This window comes from Hydra vulgaris, chromosome 12 (genome assembly GCF_038396675.1).
Source record: "Hydra vulgaris chromosome 12, alternate assembly HydraT2T_AEP".
In the NCBI taxonomy this organism is placed as follows: Eukaryota; Metazoa; Cnidaria; class Hydrozoa; order Anthoathecata; family Hydridae; genus Hydra; species Hydra vulgaris.
In genome coordinates, this window is record NC_088931.1 from 31365602 (window position 1) to 31385306 (window position 19705).

General features: G+C 27.5%; 1 protein-coding gene across 2 annotated transcripts in view; it reads left to right on the top strand.

Annotated features, from left to right (window-relative positions):
* Window positions 1-2683: 2683 nt before the first annotated feature.
* Window positions 2684-19705, top strand: part of LOC100207887 (palmitoyltransferase ZDHHC20-A) — a 30424-nt gene continuing 13402 nt past the window's right edge. The window contains exons 1-6 of one of the 2 annotated variants that reach the window (XM_065812913.1): window positions 2684-2931; window positions 9636-9662; window positions 11352-11446; window positions 11642-11683; window positions 12745-12814; window positions 19475-19544. In XM_065812913.1, coding sequence (XP_065668985.1) covers window positions 2811-2931; window positions 9636-9662; window positions 11352-11446; window positions 11642-11683; window positions 12745-12814; window positions 19475-19544 — 425 coding nt within the window. In that variant the 5' untranslated portion in view covers window positions 2684-2810. The remainder of the gene's footprint in view (window positions 2932-9635; window positions 9663-11351; window positions 11447-11641; window positions 11684-12744; window positions 12815-19474; window positions 19545-19705) is intronic. The other variant, XM_065812914.1, reaches the window with a different exon arrangement.

The following is a 19705-nucleotide window of genomic DNA, read 5'->3' on the forward strand; positions in this document are numbered from 1 at the left end:
CCTCAAAATTACTAAGTGTCACCGAATATTCGGTGCTTCAGCTGAGAACCAAGCCAAACAAACGATATTTAGCAAAAACACTATTCGTGACATCGCTAATATATATATATATATTTTTTTTTTCTCTAGGAACCACCGTAAGCTTTTCATTTTGTTCTTCTAAAAAAAAATTCTGCTAATACCCAATATATAGTTTCAGGTTTTAAAAAGTAAAAACTTATGCTATATTCACAATCTTCACTTCACATTCGTCAGTATTCACAGTCGAACTGTCAGTTTTTCACAGTCAAACCGTCATCAAGGTGTAGAGTTGAAAGCGTGGCTTTTGGTGAAAAAAGCTCAAGACTAGACCCGAAAAACTACAAGTCAATCTCCATCACCTCTGTACTATGCAAAATAATCGGAAAAGACAAGGTCATGTAGTATCTTGTAACCAAAAAACTTTTTGATAATTGTAAAATGTTAAAAACTTCAAAACAAAAAAATATTTTTAAAGTTTATTAAATATTTAAAGTTTATATAAATTTGAAAATATTATGTAAACTCGCTTCGTTTTTCCGGCTTCGTTTATAAAAAAGCTCATGTCACATATCTGCTCGAGGTCACGGACTTTCTGACCTACAGCATTTCTGTAGACGTACTCTTACTTGATTTTTCCGAAGCTTTCGACAAAAACCCTTTCAGAAGACTATTATAAAAACCTGAAACCTCATAGCATACGTAAATTATACTTTAAGTAGGCTAGTAATCCTAGGAAATTGAAAGTAACAACTGGATTAAAGTCTTTTTTTCAAAGACATTCTTGGTAATGCTTTATTCAACTGGGAACAAGTTATCAGTGGTGTTCCGCATGGTTCAGTGCTAGGCATGGTTGGAGTCAAATATTTGATTGTATTTATATTTAATAATAATAGGGTAATTTGGTATATTTGTAATCTATTTGATTAAAAATTTTCTTAAACACTTGTATTTGATTGAAATGCAATTCCATAAACTAGGTTAACCGGTTGTTGTTTTTTTGACAAAAAAAAAGAGATTCGTTTGTTTGTTTTTTTAGATTTTTAACATTAAAATAAAATTTTTTTAAAAGAGATATTTGTTAGAAGACTTGCTTCCATTCGTACGTTTCAAATGTACGCAGACAACACAAAAACCCTGAGCGTCATCAAAGCCGTCTAAGATAAAGCTCGTCTGCAAGCTGATATGGGTAGCATCGTCACCTGGACTCAAACCTGGTTAATGGAGCTCAACGTCAAGAAATGCAAAGTTATGCACATCAAAAAATACAACATTTTTCCACACGTTTGCTTAATGAACTAGCAAAAAGTTAACGGTAAATTCAGCAAAACAGAACTTTATAACTATAACTATTATTAATTTTTTTTTCTTTCTTTAAATGTTTTACAATATAAGTCGTTTTACAATTATAATAATAAAACTCGAGTTAAAAACATCTAAAAAAGACCTAGGCGCTCAAGTTACCAACAACTTAAAGCACGAGAATCAAGCAAAAATCGCCGCTGATAAGACTTATAATGTTCTTGGAATCTTAAAATATTCATCAACGAAAAACCAAAATTTGGAAAACGCTTTACATTACCTATACGCTCACCTCTTTACTCAATAGACGTTTACGCGGCGACCTCATCCAAAAAAACAAAATCGAAAATAACATCAACTCAGTTAACAGACATACCGGAAAACGGGGTAAAAGGAACAATCAGAGGAATAGTGACAGAAACCAAAAAAGTTTTTAGAATGTCTAAAAATGACAGAAAAAGCTGGTAAACCAGTGAATCTTTTTCCTTAAATTTTTTTCCTATTATGTATGACTCAGACCCATAATGCTGACAACATTTTGATTTGGCTGTAGCATTACCGATTGCAGTAAATCATATTAAAAATAAGTATCATAAGTATTAAAAATAGAAATTGTATCTTGGTCTAGTTGATCAAGTTTTGTACTCGGAACAATATCTTGAAACGCTTCTGATATATTTTCTGACATATTTTAAGGTATATGCTGGTGTAAAAAGAAAGCTTTTTAATAATAGAGTTTTTTTGTAATTACTTTCTTTTTCTTTTTTTTTTTTTAATTTTTCTTAACCAATACAAAAACAAAAATTTTAAGTAGGACCTTAGGACCGATGATTTTTTATTTTATAAAGTCTTTAGAAAAACGTTTTATATCATATATTGTTACGTTTTTAATTTTTCTTGTTTTATATTTACGGTATAGACTAAGGGGCTTGGTGATAAGACCAATTATGTCTTCTTCTTGCCCCTGCTATTTGTGTGTATATTATGGTTTAGATTTAAATGAAGCAAAAATCAAATTAACGAAATATATATATATATATATATATATATATATATATATATATATATATATATATATATATATATATATATATATATATATATATCATGTAGCCACAATGCTGAAGTGCAGGCTTTCATTTTTAATTTGGAAAGTAAAAAAGTTACATAAGTATAATTCTCTCTTTTCTTAATTCTCAAATCTGGTTCCGGTCGAAGTTCAAAATTTCCGATCCGGTACATCTCAAGTATTTATTGCTAAACCACTTTTAGTAACCGGCAAACTTCGTGCTCAATTTGAGACCGGGCAATAGTTAACTAATTTTTTAAAAGTATCCTGTGTTGTTTTTACGTAATTTGAAATAACCTTGGTATACCAATTGAGGCGAACTGAATTAACGACCACGGATAAAATTGAAACTATAAAAAAATAAATATTTTACACTTAACGAAATGTAAATAAAAAGTTTAAAAAGATATCTATTCACATAATGAAGAAAGTGAATAGTGCTTTGGCTTGTATATATAGAACATTGGGTTGGTTCCCAGTAGTGATTATTAATGCCATTGTAGTATGGTCTTATTTTGCGTATGTTATAATTTTATGCTTTGGTAAGATAGTTTAATGATAATTATAAAAAGTAATATATATATATATATATATATATATATATATATATATATATATATATATATATATATATATATATATATATATATATATATATATATATATATATATATATATATATATATATATATGTTGGTGTCTAGTGGTGATTAATAATGCCATTGTATTATTATGGCCTTATTTTGCATTTTTGTTATAATTTTATGCTTTTGTAATTTAATTTTAAAATAATTATAAAAAGTGTGAAATGGCAAGCATATGTTATAAAGTATAATGAAGAAAGTGAAATGGCAAACACATTTTAAAAAACAAAACTGTATAAAAGAAATTTGTTATATGGAACACATTTAAGTGTAGGAATAGTCAATTGAAATTTTTTTTGAACTGGTTTTTTAAGGTGGCTGAAAAAGATTTTATAAAGTTATTTTTTGCTCAGATTTAATATAAAATTTGAAGTTTGTATTTTTATGCATTAACTTGATTTTTTGACACAAGTAACAAAAGTCAAAACAGTTTTTAAAAATGATAGATTTTCATTGGTTTATAGAAAAATTTAAGTAGTCATAAAAACTTTGAAACCGGTTGGAATTATATGATGTAGTTTTGGGTATGCTCATAAATAGGCTTGCATTTAATGAAAGAATTGTTTTAAAATGTAATTGCCCAACATTGAAGTGGTTACTAGTAGCTGATAATAGTTGAACAATTTCCATTCATGTTTTATTTTATCAAATGCAGCTAGTTTTTTTTATAGATAAATAGGATTTTTTGTTGCTCAAGTAAGTATTGAACAGTGACAAAAAAAATTTTTAATAGGTTTATCTAATTCCTGTGTTATTTGGTGTATTGGTTTTGAAAATAGTAATAAACAAACCATATCACCTACCAATTGTTTACATTTTATTTAAAAAATTATTATTCAAATTGTGAAAAGTGCATTTTTAATCATTTTAATGTTTTTAAATGTTTTAAGTTTTCTAAAAAAAATCTATTTTTGTTAGGTTAATAGTTTTTATAAATGATAAAACTATTCATTATTTCTTAATTGAATAAACCTCACATTTCAGTTCAAGCTATGTTCTTTAAATTCTTAATCCAATGATGCCTCGAAAATTTAAGAACAGTTCTTAAATTTTGAAGACATCAAAAACTAAATAATTTAGTGGGGGATTAGTGTTTGACTAAAACTATGTATATGTATATATATATATATATATATATATATATATATATATATATATATATATATATATATATATATATATATATATATATATATATATATATATATATATATATATATATATATATATATCAGTCACTGATATACATATTTTCACTGATAAAAACTTTCAGTGTAAACAGGTTTTAAAAATCATTAACTTTTAAAAAAACCTCAAAAATCTTGATTTGTCAAAAATTAGGCTTTCGTTTATTTCTCGCCATTATTCCCCTTCCTCCTTTATTCGGTCTGGACTAAAATTCCATACCCCCTTCCCTCCTTGTATTAAGCAGGCAAAGGTATATTAAAATGCATATTATTCTAAATCCATTCACAATTTTATATGTACAATGAAAATGTCTGTAGATTGTTTCTGGTGCATGGTTAGTGATCATCACTGTTCAAGGTTATCAAATGTAAGTAAATGGCAAATAATAATGTAAAGCAAGACAGTTTATGATGCAATTTATTGTGGACATTAGTAATTACTATTTTATATACTCTTCCATAAATTGCTTTTGTGTAACAAACCCACAAAAAAAGACATAGTTATGGAAATTGCTTCCATTACTAGTTATAAACTGAGCACTTTGTTAAAACAAACTGTCGTTTTCATTTTAATAATGTGCTCAATGTTTCATGTATCTTAATCATTACACTCTTACAGCAATTTTTCATAATTTGGCATTTTATTAGCAGATTGAAAAGCAGAGTAGATTGAAAACTAATAAGATAACATTTGCCATATATGAAGAGTAAACATCTAAATAGTGTTTTGTTACAAAAATAAAAAAAATAGTCTATGGTAGTAAATAGTTTCACTTTTAAAAATTTTATAATATAACGCAGAGATTTTTATTCATAACATGTTTTCTTCAATATATCTAAATAAAATAAAATCAAGGTAAAATGCAAACTCTGTTTTTTCCCAAACTAATTTCATTCAAAAAAAGTATTTGTCTATCGAACCAAAACAATTTTACAGCGACCATTTTTTGTCACTTTTTGAATGAAATGCATTCAAATTTTTAGGTTACATTGTTGTTTTTGTTGTCAGTTGTACCGCATGGTGTTTGATAATTTTGTCGTTGTGCTGATTTTGTAATATTTAATTGAAAAAATAATTAGTGATGTTGGACCATGAGAAAGATATAGTTCTTGTGGATGATGCAAATGTGAGAACCAGGAAAAGAAAAGTAACAAGTGGAAAAAGAGCTGGAGATAAAAAAAAAGGATTTTCGGCTCCCCCAGGCTCAAACATCTATAAACTTTGCAACCACAATTCATCAAACAATCATTTTTCATGTTATAAAGTAACACCATCATTTGTTAAGAACATAAGGGATAATTTTTATAAAGAGGCAAATAAACAGAGACAAGGTAACATGATTGCCAATACGTTAGAAGTTTATTGAAAAGCCATAAGTCTATTGAAAAGAAAGCTCCTGTGAGAGCATTCGTAAGTCAACTGCGGGGTATGGAAAGCCATTATAATAGGAATATAAATCAGGGAGAATTTATTTACATATGATCTTAGTATCAAAAAATTAGGCACTCTATATAATAAAAGCTGTAAAAATAATAAAAAGGTCCATTTTGCAATGTTCAGAGCAATTTTTGTGAATGAATTTAATATAGGTTTTGAGTCTCCAGCTTCTGATGTGTGCAGTTAATGCACTTTGTTGAATATACAAATAAAAAATTATGTAAAAGGCTCCAGTGAATGTAATAATTATATCACTCAAAAAAGGATTCACAAGAAACAAGCTAATGTGTTTTATACACTTATACTGATCTTAGCTGTACTAAGCCATTGTTTTATACCTGGACAGAAGAACAAGCAGGCAAAAGCAGTCAGGAGGTATCATCAGCCCTACTACATTTTTTTACAAAGTACCAATTTTCAATCGAAGAAATTACTACACTTTTTTTGTGATGAATGTGTTTCTCAAAGCAAAAATAATATTGTGTTGAGAACAGCAATACATTTTTTCAGATTCAACCCAATAATTCTGCAAGTATGAACAAGATACAGTTTTATTTTCCTGTTTGTGGTCATAGTTTTTTGCCTGCAGATTTTTGGTAGGGTGGAAAACAAGCTAAGAAAATGTGAATTATTTTATCCAAAGATGAGTATTATGACATTTACTCAGAAGTAGGTGAAATGAGAAAATTTGGCATTGAATGGGATTTAAAAGACAAAAAATCACTGCAGAAATACTACAAGGATCTACCCATGATAAGTGATGTAAAACAAATCTATATAATCAAGAAAAAGAAAGATAACCAAAACTCAATCAAAGTTAGAGCAATGCGAAATTTTTTCTTTAAATCAGATACTAAAATGTTTCTTTCACTAACTAAACAAAATGTTAATAACAGGTATTTAAAAAACTTAGCACTCGAGAAGGTGCCTTTAAGCCATTTTATCACTCCAGAGAAAAAAAAAGATGTCAAAAAACTTTTGAGCATCATGTTTGGGAATGAACGGCAAGACTTGGAAAATAGACATTTTGATTTTTATAAACACATTGTTGCCCTACCAACATCACCTGAACAAAAACTGGAAGAAGAACTGTGTGATTGCCTAGAACAGGAAATATCTGTTAGAATATGAAACTTTTAAAAGGAAAAATAAAATATTTTTTGAAATGTTTTTTGGATTTTCAATTTTAGTATTCATTTTCATTCATATCAAAATTTGTCCATGAAAGTTACATTCAAAAAATGTTTTGTCCTACAGATCCACGCAAAATGAGTTTTGTCCAATTTTTTTCATGAAAATTTAAGCTTTACATAATAGAATTTCTGATAAATGCTACCGTTTACTATAGCAATGCACAAGAGGTTTATTTAAAAAGAAATATTAATGCTAATTAGTAAGGTACAAGCTAGTAATAAGTTTTTTTTATTTTACTACATATTTGATCCGGTGGACAAAACACTATTTGCATGTTTGCTCCTCATAATCTATGATTAGCATTTCGTTTAAATTTTAAGTGTTATTGGTTCAGAAAATGTTGAACTGTTTGTTATATGACAAGTTATCATCAAGAGTTCTGAAACAGAATGCAGACACTTTTTAAATAGAATTTTCCACCTGCAGATAAACGGTTTCTTATTTAGAACTTAATTCTAAAACAAACTGTAACATGCGGACGCCCAGCCAATGTTCGCTAAGAAAAATCTTAAAAATTGAAAGATACAAAAATGAAAAGACGAACCCCCATATAAAAATAATCAAAAACTAATTTGAATTTATTTCAAAAAATATTTTGCCGCTAAATATAGTTTTTTTAAAATTAAAAAGCTTATTACATATGTTCATAATAAAATTTACTACTGTTAGTTTTGGACTTCACAGTACTAATATTATGTGCTTACTTTTTGAGATGTGCACTTAAAAGAAGAAGAATAAAGCTTTTGTTAGTTATAAGCATTATTCTGTTTAGATATTATTTTTCTAGTCAACCATCAGTGGATACAATTTTTTTTTTTTTCCTTAAAAAAGAATACATGTCTTGCTCAACCCAACCTTCAGTACATGTTTTTATTATTATTATTATTATTATTATTATTATTATTGTTGTTATTATTATTATTATTATTGTTGTTATTATTATTATTATTATTTTAAAAAAGCATGTTTTACTTTTTCATTTTAAAAAAAAACTCAACCCAAACCTCAGTAAATGTTATTATTATTTTTTCTTATAAAAAAAGCATGTCTTACTCAACCTAAACCTCAGTAAATGTGTTCATCCCTATTTTTGTAGTTATGTTTATTTTTATTTCAGTATTACATAATCAGTATTGTAAGTAATGTATATATTATATTACAATTATAGTAATATATATAATATATTATAAGTAATATATATATATATATATATATATATATATATATATATATATATATATATTTTTTTTTTTTTTTTTTTTATAATTCACCTCCCCAAGGTCGAGAAGGCCACTACAGATGAAGAGGCTACTTGAGGTTATAACCCTCTCTCAACTCTTTAACTCCGAAACACGAACCTTGACGAACAAGGCCGCTGCGCGGAGAAACAAGTGGCGCGCGGTACTACCCGGGGCGTGGCGGGTATCGCACTCTCAACCTCTCGCTCAAGTCGCGCGCGCTCTACCACTACACCACGCCCGCATATATATATATATATATATATATATATATATATATATATATATGTATATATATACACACACACACATATATATATATATATATATATATATATATATATATATATATATATATATATATATATATATATATTACATTACAATTCTCAAAGTAACTCCAAAAATCTATTTTTTACTAATAATTTGTATATTATTAGTAAAAAAAATTTTTTAAAGTAACCTTGACAGTTGTTAAGATAATATGAGTTTTATTTTTCTAATTTATACATACTTTTAAAATATATATATATATATATAATATATATATATATATATATATATATATATATATATATATATATATATTATATATATATATATATATTTGGGAAGCACGGAAGGAAGAAAATGATTCTTACGCCAACACATACGTCACTTTTAATTACTTTTGACTTTCGTCCAACATTTGCGCGTTGGAGAAAAGTCAAAACCATTAATTTAATTACAAGTTAATCGTTTTTTAAAAAAACCACAAAAACGCAAATTTAATTGACCAGAATGTTTTTAAAAACATTCTGAATGTTTTTAAAACATTCTGAATGTTTTTAAAACATTCTGAATGTTTTTAACAATATAAACAATGTTTTTATTTTTATTTTTTTTAATAAAATGTTTTTATTTTTAATTTTTTTAATAAAATGTTTTTATTTTTATTTTTTTTACTGTAAATCATGCGCGGAGTGTTGCTACATCGACTATCTTATAGCCTGACTCGCAAGGGAGTGCTGCTACATCGACTGACAAGTAGCCTGACTCGCGAGGGAGTGCTGCTATATCAACTAAAAAATAGCCAGACTCGCAACGGAGTGCTGCTACATCTACTATCTTTTAGCCTTACACGCAAGGGAGTGCTGCTACATCGACTGAGGGTTTGGTTGGGGCAGGCAGTCTATCAATTAATAAAAAAAAAATTTGTCAACAAAATATGGAAAAAACTTTCAGACAACATATAAGAGTTCTATATATATATATATATATATATATATATATATATATATATATATATATATATATATATATATATATATATATATATATATATATATATATATATATATATATATATATATATATACATATATATATATATATATATGTATATATATATATATATATGTATATACATATATATATATATATATATATATATATATATATATATATATATATATATATATATATATATATATATATATATATATATATATATATATATATATATATATATATATGTATATATATACATATAAATTTTTTTTTTAGATATAGTTAGCAATGAACTTGAAAAAGGTGAATATTTTTGTTTAACTTTTTGCTTATTTTTCTATTAGATTGTTTTATTATTAAAATATACTTAGTATTAAGTATATTTTAATTTTCTTAATACTTAAAAATATTTGTAAAATAAAAATGTTGTTGAGTCAAAACTAATTGTTAATGTAAGTTTACAATAACTTTTAAAAACTTCTTTAATATGGGAATCTGACAAAACCTGGCTATAGTAGACCAAACAAAAATATTATTCATTGCAAATGTAAATACTCTAGTTAATTACTTTATCAGCAATTTTGTTGTGACAGCAAAGATTAATTTAGGTTTCCCAGTTTATTAAAAGTATATATCTTTGAACTTTCACTTGCCGTTTTTGATTTAGTCTTAAAAAAGGTTTACAAGGAATTTAATTTTTAGTTAAAAAAGTGAAAAGGAAGAAGGAAAACCGAAAGAAAAAAAAAGTCATAAATAAGCTAGTTTTTAAAAAAAAAATAAAAAATATTACATTTGAAAATTACATTTACATTTGTAAATAGCGCTCATATCTAACGTAGTTATTATTCAAACTTTTCTAAATCATTTTTTACATAATCGTCATTCAAACTTTTGTGCGTTTTTTATTTTATTTCTTTCATCTTATTGCTTAAATGATATCTTTAAAATAATTTGAATATTAAAAAATAATAAAAAGGTGCTTAACTGAAAATGCTTAAAGTGTTAGTAAAATTTTTAAATGCATATATAAATTACACACTGTTTAACCCTTTAAAACAAGGCCTTTGATACAATCATTAGTAATAAAAAGTCACAAATAATGATCTTTAAAAGTCATGGACCTCCTGTAATTGAAAACCTCTGTTTCACATAATATATCATGGTTCTCTCATACACTACAATATAATACCTGGGATATTTGATCTCAAATGATATGCACCATGACAAAGATATTCTGAAACAAATACGTTCTCTGTATGCTAAAGCTAACCTCATCTGTATAAAGTTTAGCTCAGCACAAGTGCAAGCGAAGGTAATGTTATTTAATGCCTTTTTATGTAGTCCTTTTTATGGATATTAGTTATAGTATCTTTAGCAAAAGACTCATTCCATCCCATATATGTGTTGCATATAAAATGTACTTTGTCTGATTTTAAATAAACCAACTTGGAACAGTGCTAGCAAACTATTTGTAAAGCATGGTGCCCATTCACTTGGTGTTGTTATTCGTAAGCAATAATACTTCTTATTATTAATGTTGCGGAGCAATGAGAATCTCACTATAAAATCTTTTGTGAACTCTGACAGGTTCTTGCAGTCTCAATTTATGTTAAATTGGAGAGCTGAGTTACATTTATAACATGTTTTTATTTTTTATTTTTTTGTATTCAAGTGCGTAGTTATTAATTTATTCATTTTATTTTACCTATTGTATCTTTATTATCTCGGTCTGTCAATAAGTTTGATTGATTTAATAAGGTTATGAAAGTTTAGGTCTTGTTAAAGTAATAAAAAGTATGCATTTTTTCAAGTAATGCAGTAGAAAATTTTAATTTGTTTTTTAATATTCATTATTGTGCTATTTTAAAGATCATTTGCTAATTGCGAAAGTTATTCTATGTAATTGAAAAGTGTGGAAGTTGTTATATTAATTGAAAATGATGGATAGTATTAAATTTTAATGTTAAATTTTATATATAATTTTTTTACCAGGATTGTATTTGGTTTTCTTTCATCTATTCTTTGTAATGTTTATGTATTCTTATTGGAAATCAATTTTATCATCACCAGGATTTGTTCCTAGCCAAGTCAGTTTTTTACATTTCTGTAAAAAATTTATTAATTAACAAATCTTTTAAATATTTTTTTTCTTATTTTAAATAATAGAATTTTTTTTTGATGAACTAAGATTAAAAATATATTTAAATGTTTTTCGGTAAAATATATTTTTAATAATTATTATTTGTAGTAATTATAAAATAATTATATTTTTTTGTGTATAGTTTTTCTTTTCAAAAGAAGATTTAGAAAGATATGAGAATTCTGTAAGTGCTTGTACTGTTGTTTTATTTAAATATTTTTTTAAAAGGCTTTTCCAATTTTTAATATATATCCCTTATATATATGCTCCAGAATTACATAGTAAAAATCGAAAGTGTTTCTGACCATTCTCTACTGGCCTAATTTTGTTTTACTATATATAAGGAATAACCATACATAAAGTTAGACAAATTTGAGCAATTTTAGGGGTCAACATTTCAACATTTTGTGCAAGCATCTAAGTTTATGGCATTTTAGTAATCACACTGTTGAAACTGAAATCACTCTGAGCAACCCTTCTAGCACACCATACAAAGTAATTTTTCTAGTTCTTTTGGCAATTTGTAAACAGCAACCACAGGCATCATGATGAATAAAAAATGTGTTGTGCATAAGTGTAATGTGATATGTGATGCCGTTAAATTTTTTTATTTGCATTTTGTTTTTAAGGAACTTTTTTTTTTATCTGCTTCATTTTACTAAATCATTGAAAAACTATTTTAATAGAGAACTCAACAAAAAAAAAAGTTTACATTATTATTTTTAAAAAAATAAATAAAAACATTCAGTATGTTTTTAAAAATATTCAGAATTTTTTTAAAAACATTCTAGTCTTTTAATTTGCATGTGCTTAACCTGTCTCAGACTATCTTATAGCCTGTTGCTACATGGGAGTGCTGCTACATTGACTATCTTATAGCCTGCTGCTACAAGGAAGTGTTGCTACATCGACTGAGGTTTGGTTGGGGCAGTCAGTCATATATATATATATATATATATATATATATATATATATATATATATATATATATATATATATATATATATATATATATATTCCTATAGTTTGACATTTAAATTTGCAGTTAATTTACCATTAAAAAGCTGCAAAGTAAATATTTTTCATTATTGTCACATTTAATAAAAATACAATAACAAATTATACATTTGAATATTATATATATATATATATATATATATATATATATATATATATATATATATATATATATATATATATATATATATATATATATATATATATATATAATATTCAAATGTATAGGAGAATCCACAAGATGTTGTTAATGAAATAGCTAAAGGTTTACCTGTTGTAACATGGGCAGTTGCAAATTGTAAGTTTTTTTATTGTTTCAAAATAATTTAATTTATTAATATGAATATATATATATATATATATATATATATATATATATATATATATATATATATATATATATATATATATATATATATATATATATATACATATTTTAATGCTGCGTATGTTAAAAATGAGTTTGATCCAGATGTTGGAAATATTTGGGTAAAAACTTTTGATAACCATTTACATATCATTTTTCACGGTTTTTTCAGTTGATTTACTTGGAAATATTTCTCAAATATTAGATTTTAAAGTCTCTAATAACCTTTTCAGTTTCTTATTATAAAATAATTATTGTAAAGCTTAAATTTTGATTTTATGAAACAGCAAGCTCTCAGAGCTTGTAATCACTAACAGCTGGAATATATTTATAAATCTGGAAGTAAATTTATAATTTATTTTGAAAAATTACTCCTTTTTACTTAAGATATTTTGAAAAATTTGCTTTAAAAAAGATTTTTTTAAATATTTAAAATAAAATATATTTAATACCAATTCACTTCCAACAAGAAGCAACAAGACTTCCAACCTGCAAGCAACCACTAGCAAGCAACCACTAGCAAGCAACCACTAGCAAGCAACCACTATTAAGTTACGAGTTACTATAAAAGGAAGAATATTGTTAAAGAGCAAGAAAGCAGTTCAAGAAAATGAAAGATTTTAAAAGTTGTAGATTGTTTGAATCAGGAAAACGTGAAAATGAGAAAGTGTTTCAAAGCATGTGCAAGGAAAGTAACTAGATGAATAAAAGTTTTTAGTGCATGAAGAGACAGATACATTAAAAGATACTACTATGCTGACTGAGAAATTAAGCGAGAATGAGTTTTGGTTGATGGAATTATAGATGATAACTTGTTTGAGCAGCGATCATGATACTGTTTGTAGAAAAGAGAAAGAAATGCAGCAGTGGGACAGTGTCCTGTGCTTGTCTGATAGAACAATTCAAACTACATTTTACCATGAATTTTTGGATCTTGTCTTGATAAGAAATTGCATCATTAGAAGAACCAGCCGAAGTATGAGTTAAAGAATAGAATCAGGAGTAAGAAAATGGTTACAATGATAAAGAGAAGCAGCTTTAGCAGATGCTGACTTTGCAGTAGATTGTGTATATGATTTATATGAAAGGTTAGTAGTAAATGATAATCCGAAAAAAATTAAAGTAAAAGACTCAGTATAAGAGTTATCAAGCATCAAACTTAAATGTCAGCATAATGATAGTTGTTTGTTAAACAACTGAGTTTGTTGTTGGTAAAATTCACAAGTTACTGCAAGCCCCAATCTGTTATAGAAGTGAGATCAGATTCAAGATTGGCTTCCTGTTCTAACCAATCAAAAAGTGAAAACTTTTTCTCAAGACAAGAGTTCAAAATTAATTCATCAGCAAATAGAGCTACTTTAGACATACGATTGTCAGGAAGATCATTAATGGAAATAAGAAAAAATACAGGACAAAGGATAGACCCTTGCAGTACCACAGAAGTTAATAGAAATGAAACATAGTGTTGGCCTTCAATACTATTTTAAACAGTATTAAAGTCGAGGATGACTTTAATACTGCGGTTAAAAAAAAAAAGATTCATAAATCTCCAAAATGTTTTCAAATATATTATATGAAGCAAGCTTATGGAGATGCCCAACATGCTGAACTTTATTAAAAGTTTTTTAATAAAGTTTAGCATTTTTTTTTTATTTTATCTTAACTTCCAACAAGGCTGCAAGCAACCACTAATTAGAGTTGGAAGTTATTGGTAGAGAAAAGATAAAAATTTGTAGAGCAAGATAACAATTGACAGTCGACTTAAAGGATTGCAAATTATATAAATCAGGAAAGCAAGATGAAGGAGGCGAGTTCCAAAGAACTGATGGATAAAGAGAGAGGTCAATAAGATCAGAAACAACATCAAAAAGAATGCAGTCTTGAGATGAAGGAGAGTGATATAGAACAAAGAGAAAGGCGATAGAGTGAAGTGGTGCTGAATGAAAGCACATAAAAGAATAGTCTGTGGATTCAAACCTAGTTTGCTGACATATATATATATATATATATATATATATATATGTGTGTGTGTGTGTGTGTGTATATGTATATGTGTGTGTGTATATATATATATATATATATATATATATATATATATATATATATATATATATATATATATATATATATATATATATATATATATATATATATATATATACAGCCCTAGGGAAAAATAAGGTTAGCAATAATTTGCCCACCTTAACCTGTGTGAGGACTGCCACCTTAACCTGTGTGAGGACCATCACGTCAGTAGAAAAAATGTAAAACAAAGGTTTGAGCATAAACATAGAAACTAGGTTGGCACTTTTTTGCCAACCTCAAACACTTCTAGGTTAGCATTGCCAAATGCTGACCGTAGTTTCGAGGGTTGTATATATTTTTCATGACTTTCTTTGTGACGGTCTTTGGGTGGATGTCTTTATTCTCTCTGTTGATAAATGTATATCCTGTGGTTCTATTTATTCTCGTTGGTTTCAAGTCAAGCCTGACACGGTTTTCACCTTCTTGTGCAGCCGCTATATCTTATTGTAATCATTTTTCTTACAAGAAAAACTTTCTTCAAAACGTCTTTTTATTATTGCGAGAAAGTAAAAAGGTGCTGTCTGGTTCTTAGCTCTTATACTCTCAATTTACTAAATCTCATATCTTATCTCAGAAGGTTTTAAAAACTTTCAGAAAATCTCTAACAGTGTTATTAACAAAATTGAGTCAAACATTCCATCTCTAATATATCTTACCTTATTACCTCTTCCAAGGATAAAACAGAACTATTTGCAAAAAAAAATATTTCCTTTAATTCAATTTATTTGAATGGCCACACTCATAATGCTAATGTTTTCCAGAACTTTCTTCAATTCTCTCTAAACTATTTAATAAGTACTTGACTGAATCTTGTTTTCCTGTCTGCTGGAAATTTGAATCTATGGGTCTTATTTTTGAAAACTCTGGGTAACATTCTGACCCCTCTAACTATTTTCCAATCAGTCTTCTCTCTATTATTAGCATGGTCTTTGAGTTTTTAACCGACAAATAACTATTATTTCATCTTGAGTCTAAAAATTAACTCTCTGACAAACAATACAAATTTTGTTCTTTCCATTCTACAGCTGACCTGCTAAGTATTGTAACAGAAAGATGATGTTGAATGCTGCATCTTCTAGACTCAATGCATGGGTTTTGCTTGTGTCTCTGTTTTCCTAATGAGAGTACAGCTCCAAAACTCAGTTTTATTGTTCTGAGGGAAACCTGGTAATCAGGTTTCCCGAATTCTGTGGTAACTCTCAGAGAGGCTGATTTCATCAACAGCTGAAAAATATCAAAGTATTAACAGTGCCATATTGCGCATGGATGGTGTCCCTGTTTGTACTTTTGGTGTGCATTATCAAAGCCACAATTGGAGCCCTTTTATATGGCTTAAGGTTTATTAATAGTAATGAGGCAATTGCTTGGGCTATTAAACAGTGTACTGTGTACTATCTATGCTTTGAGTCAAGTTCTTTAACAAATTTTAAAATGAATAAAGTACCAAAAACTATAAAACACAAAAAACCATCATCATTACCAAGTTCTCTAAACCTATCATTCTCTAATATTCGTGGTCTTCGAAAAAACTTTTTTTCTGTCTTATCTCTTGCAAAATTCACCTACCTGCTCTTTGTGAGATTAATTTGAGTTCAGTGGTCTCATCTTGTGATCTCAGTGTTGATGGTTATCTTCCTTTAATTTGTAAAGACTCCGATAGCCACATGCTTGGCCTGGGCATTTGCATTCGTAAGAATTCACCCATTTGTTGGGAAACTAGGTTTGAATCCAGACTCTTCTTTTGTGTGCTTTCGTTCAGCACCACTTCACTCTATCGCCTTTCTCTTTTCTATATCACTCTCCTTCGTCTCAAGACTACATTCTTTTTGATCTTGTTTCTGATCATATTGACCAAGCCCTCTCTCTTTATCCATCAGCCAACATTGTTGTTGTTGGTAACTTTAATTCTCATCACACTGAACAGCTAGACTCTAGTGTCAGTGACTCTGAAGGCATTAAGGCCCACAACTTTTGCCTTTTTCAATCTCTAACTCTAATAGTTAACTTTCCAACTCGCTTACCAAACAATTTAAATCATTTACCTTCTCTACTTGACTTATGTCTTGTTTCTGATCCTAGTCAGTGCTCAGTTTTTCCATATTTACCCTTAGGTGCTTCTGATCACAGTTTGATCTCTCTAAAACTTTTATCTGATTCTTCTTCATTATCTGAATCCTATCATTGTACCTCTTACAACTACCTTAAAGCTGACTGGTACACTTTCCATGATTTTCTTTGCGATGGCCCTTGGGTAGAAATCTTTTGTCTTCCTGCTGACAAATGTGCTTCTCACATATCTTTCTGGATTCAGGCAGGCATAGAATCTTTTATTCTATACCTGTCTGAATCACTCTTATTCCTCTCAACAATTCCAGGTCAAGCCTCACTCTTCTCCATGGTGTTCCTCACATTATGATGCTGCAATTTCCAATCGAAACCGTTACTTCCATATCTATCATCAAAACAATTCTCCAGAAAACAGACATCTGTTTATTACGACTAGAAACCATTGTAAAAAGGTTTTGTCTAACGTCAAAGCCCGCTATTCTCAGGTCATGAAATCTCGTATTTTATCACAAAAATTAGGCTCGCGTGACTTCTGGAGAATCTTTAATAGTATCAATAATAAGGGCAAATCTGTAATTCCACCTCTCTTGTATGGTTCAGACTTTGTCATCTCACCTAAAGACAAAGCTGAATTGTTTGCTAAAACTGTTCCTAAGTTCTCCAAAAACTCTTATTCCTCTAGTTTTTTTTCTCAAACATTAGTTCTTTGGAACTCGATTCCTTCATCTTGCTTTCCTGATTTATATAATTTGCAATCCTTTAAGTCATCTGTCAATCGTTATCTACAAATTTTATCTTTTCTCTTCCAGTAACTTCCAATGTATATATATAAATATACATATATATATATATATATATATATATATATATATATATATATATATATATATATATATATATATATATATATATATATATAACGGGTGATGCAGAAGTTATCGGACAAATCCTAATTTCATTATTTGAGCATAATAATTAGTTTTTGTGGTTTTATGCGTAGGCATAAACGTTCTATAAAATATAAACTTTATTATTTGAAACACAATTATTTAAAATGAGGTTAAATGCAGCTGAACGAGAATCTTTTCGAAAGCAACTAAAAATGTTATTGTAAACAAACCTAATATAAAAAAAAAAAAATCGTAAATCATTTTGAAAAGGAAGGATTTGCTCGAAGTACAGTATATGATAACCTAAAAAGACTTGAAACTGTTCAATCGTTTTCTGATAGAAAGCACCCTGGTCGTCCGACATCCTGGACTAGAGAAAAGAAACCGAATTAACGAGACTTGTCAACAATAAAAAAGGGGTCAGTCAGAGAAAAATAAGTATTAAATTCAGTGTAAATCAATCAACAATTGGTCGTCAGTTAAAAAATGAATATTAAATATAGAAAACATGAAAAGACTCTAAAATACACTATAGAACAACAAATAAAGGCAAAGAAAAGAAGCAGGAAACTAGTTAACCAACTCTATAACACAAAATCGCTTCTAGCCATTGATGACGAAAAATACTTTTGTTTTGCAGGGGACAACATGCCTGGAAATTCTGGATACTACACAAACAACAAAAAGACATGCCCAGAAAGTGTTCATTTTATAGGAAAAGAAAAATTTCCAAAAAAATTATTTATGTGGATAGCCATATCTGACCGTGGTATGTCTGAGCCATTGTTTCGCACTTCCAAGGCTGTAGCAATCAACTCATCAATCTATATTAATGAATGTTTAGAAAAACTCCTTCCATTTATTCACAAGTATCATGGAGACTTTAACTATTTATTTTGGCCAGATTTAGCAAGTTCTCATTATTCTAAAGATTCTCTAAATTGGATGGACCAATATGTCTATTACGTTGATAAAGAATCCAATCCCCCAAATGTGCCTCAAGCACAACCAATTGAAAATTTTGGGGGACATTTGGCACAGAAGGTTTACGAGGGAGATTGGCAAGCTTCAACAGAGCAAGTTTTGATTGATCACATTAAACTAAAACTACATGAAATTGATTTAAACTTTTTACAGTCGCATATGAAAGGCGTCAGAGCAAAATTGAGATCAATTGCAGATGGTGGTGTTTTTTCATATAAAAAATATATTTTTATTAAAAGATAAATGCTTTATATAAAAAAATATAATAGTAGTTTTTTTTTTTTTAATTTATAAATAAGTTATTGACGTTTTTATTTTCTCCGATAACTTCCGCATCACCCGTTATATATATATATATACATATATATATATATATATATATTATATATATATATATATATATATATATATATATATATATATATATATATATATATATATATATATATATATATATATATATATATATATATAATTGCATACCTAGACACTTAAGATACTAGTATTATTATGTATTAACATGTGTTTTAGCTTTTTTTAATTTTAAAAATTCAAATAAAATTAGCTGCAAGATATTGTGGAAATTGTTATGTAGTAAAACCAGATCGTTCTCATCATTGCACCATGTGTGGAAGGTAAGTTGTTGAATTTAAAACTTTTTCAAAGTTATTATATATTTATTTTGTTTAAAATGAAATATGTATCTATAACCAAAATGTTACTATACAGCTGTGTCATTGCTTCATTGTTTTATTCTTGCTTATTCTATATAAATGATTGAGCTTGATATTTGACC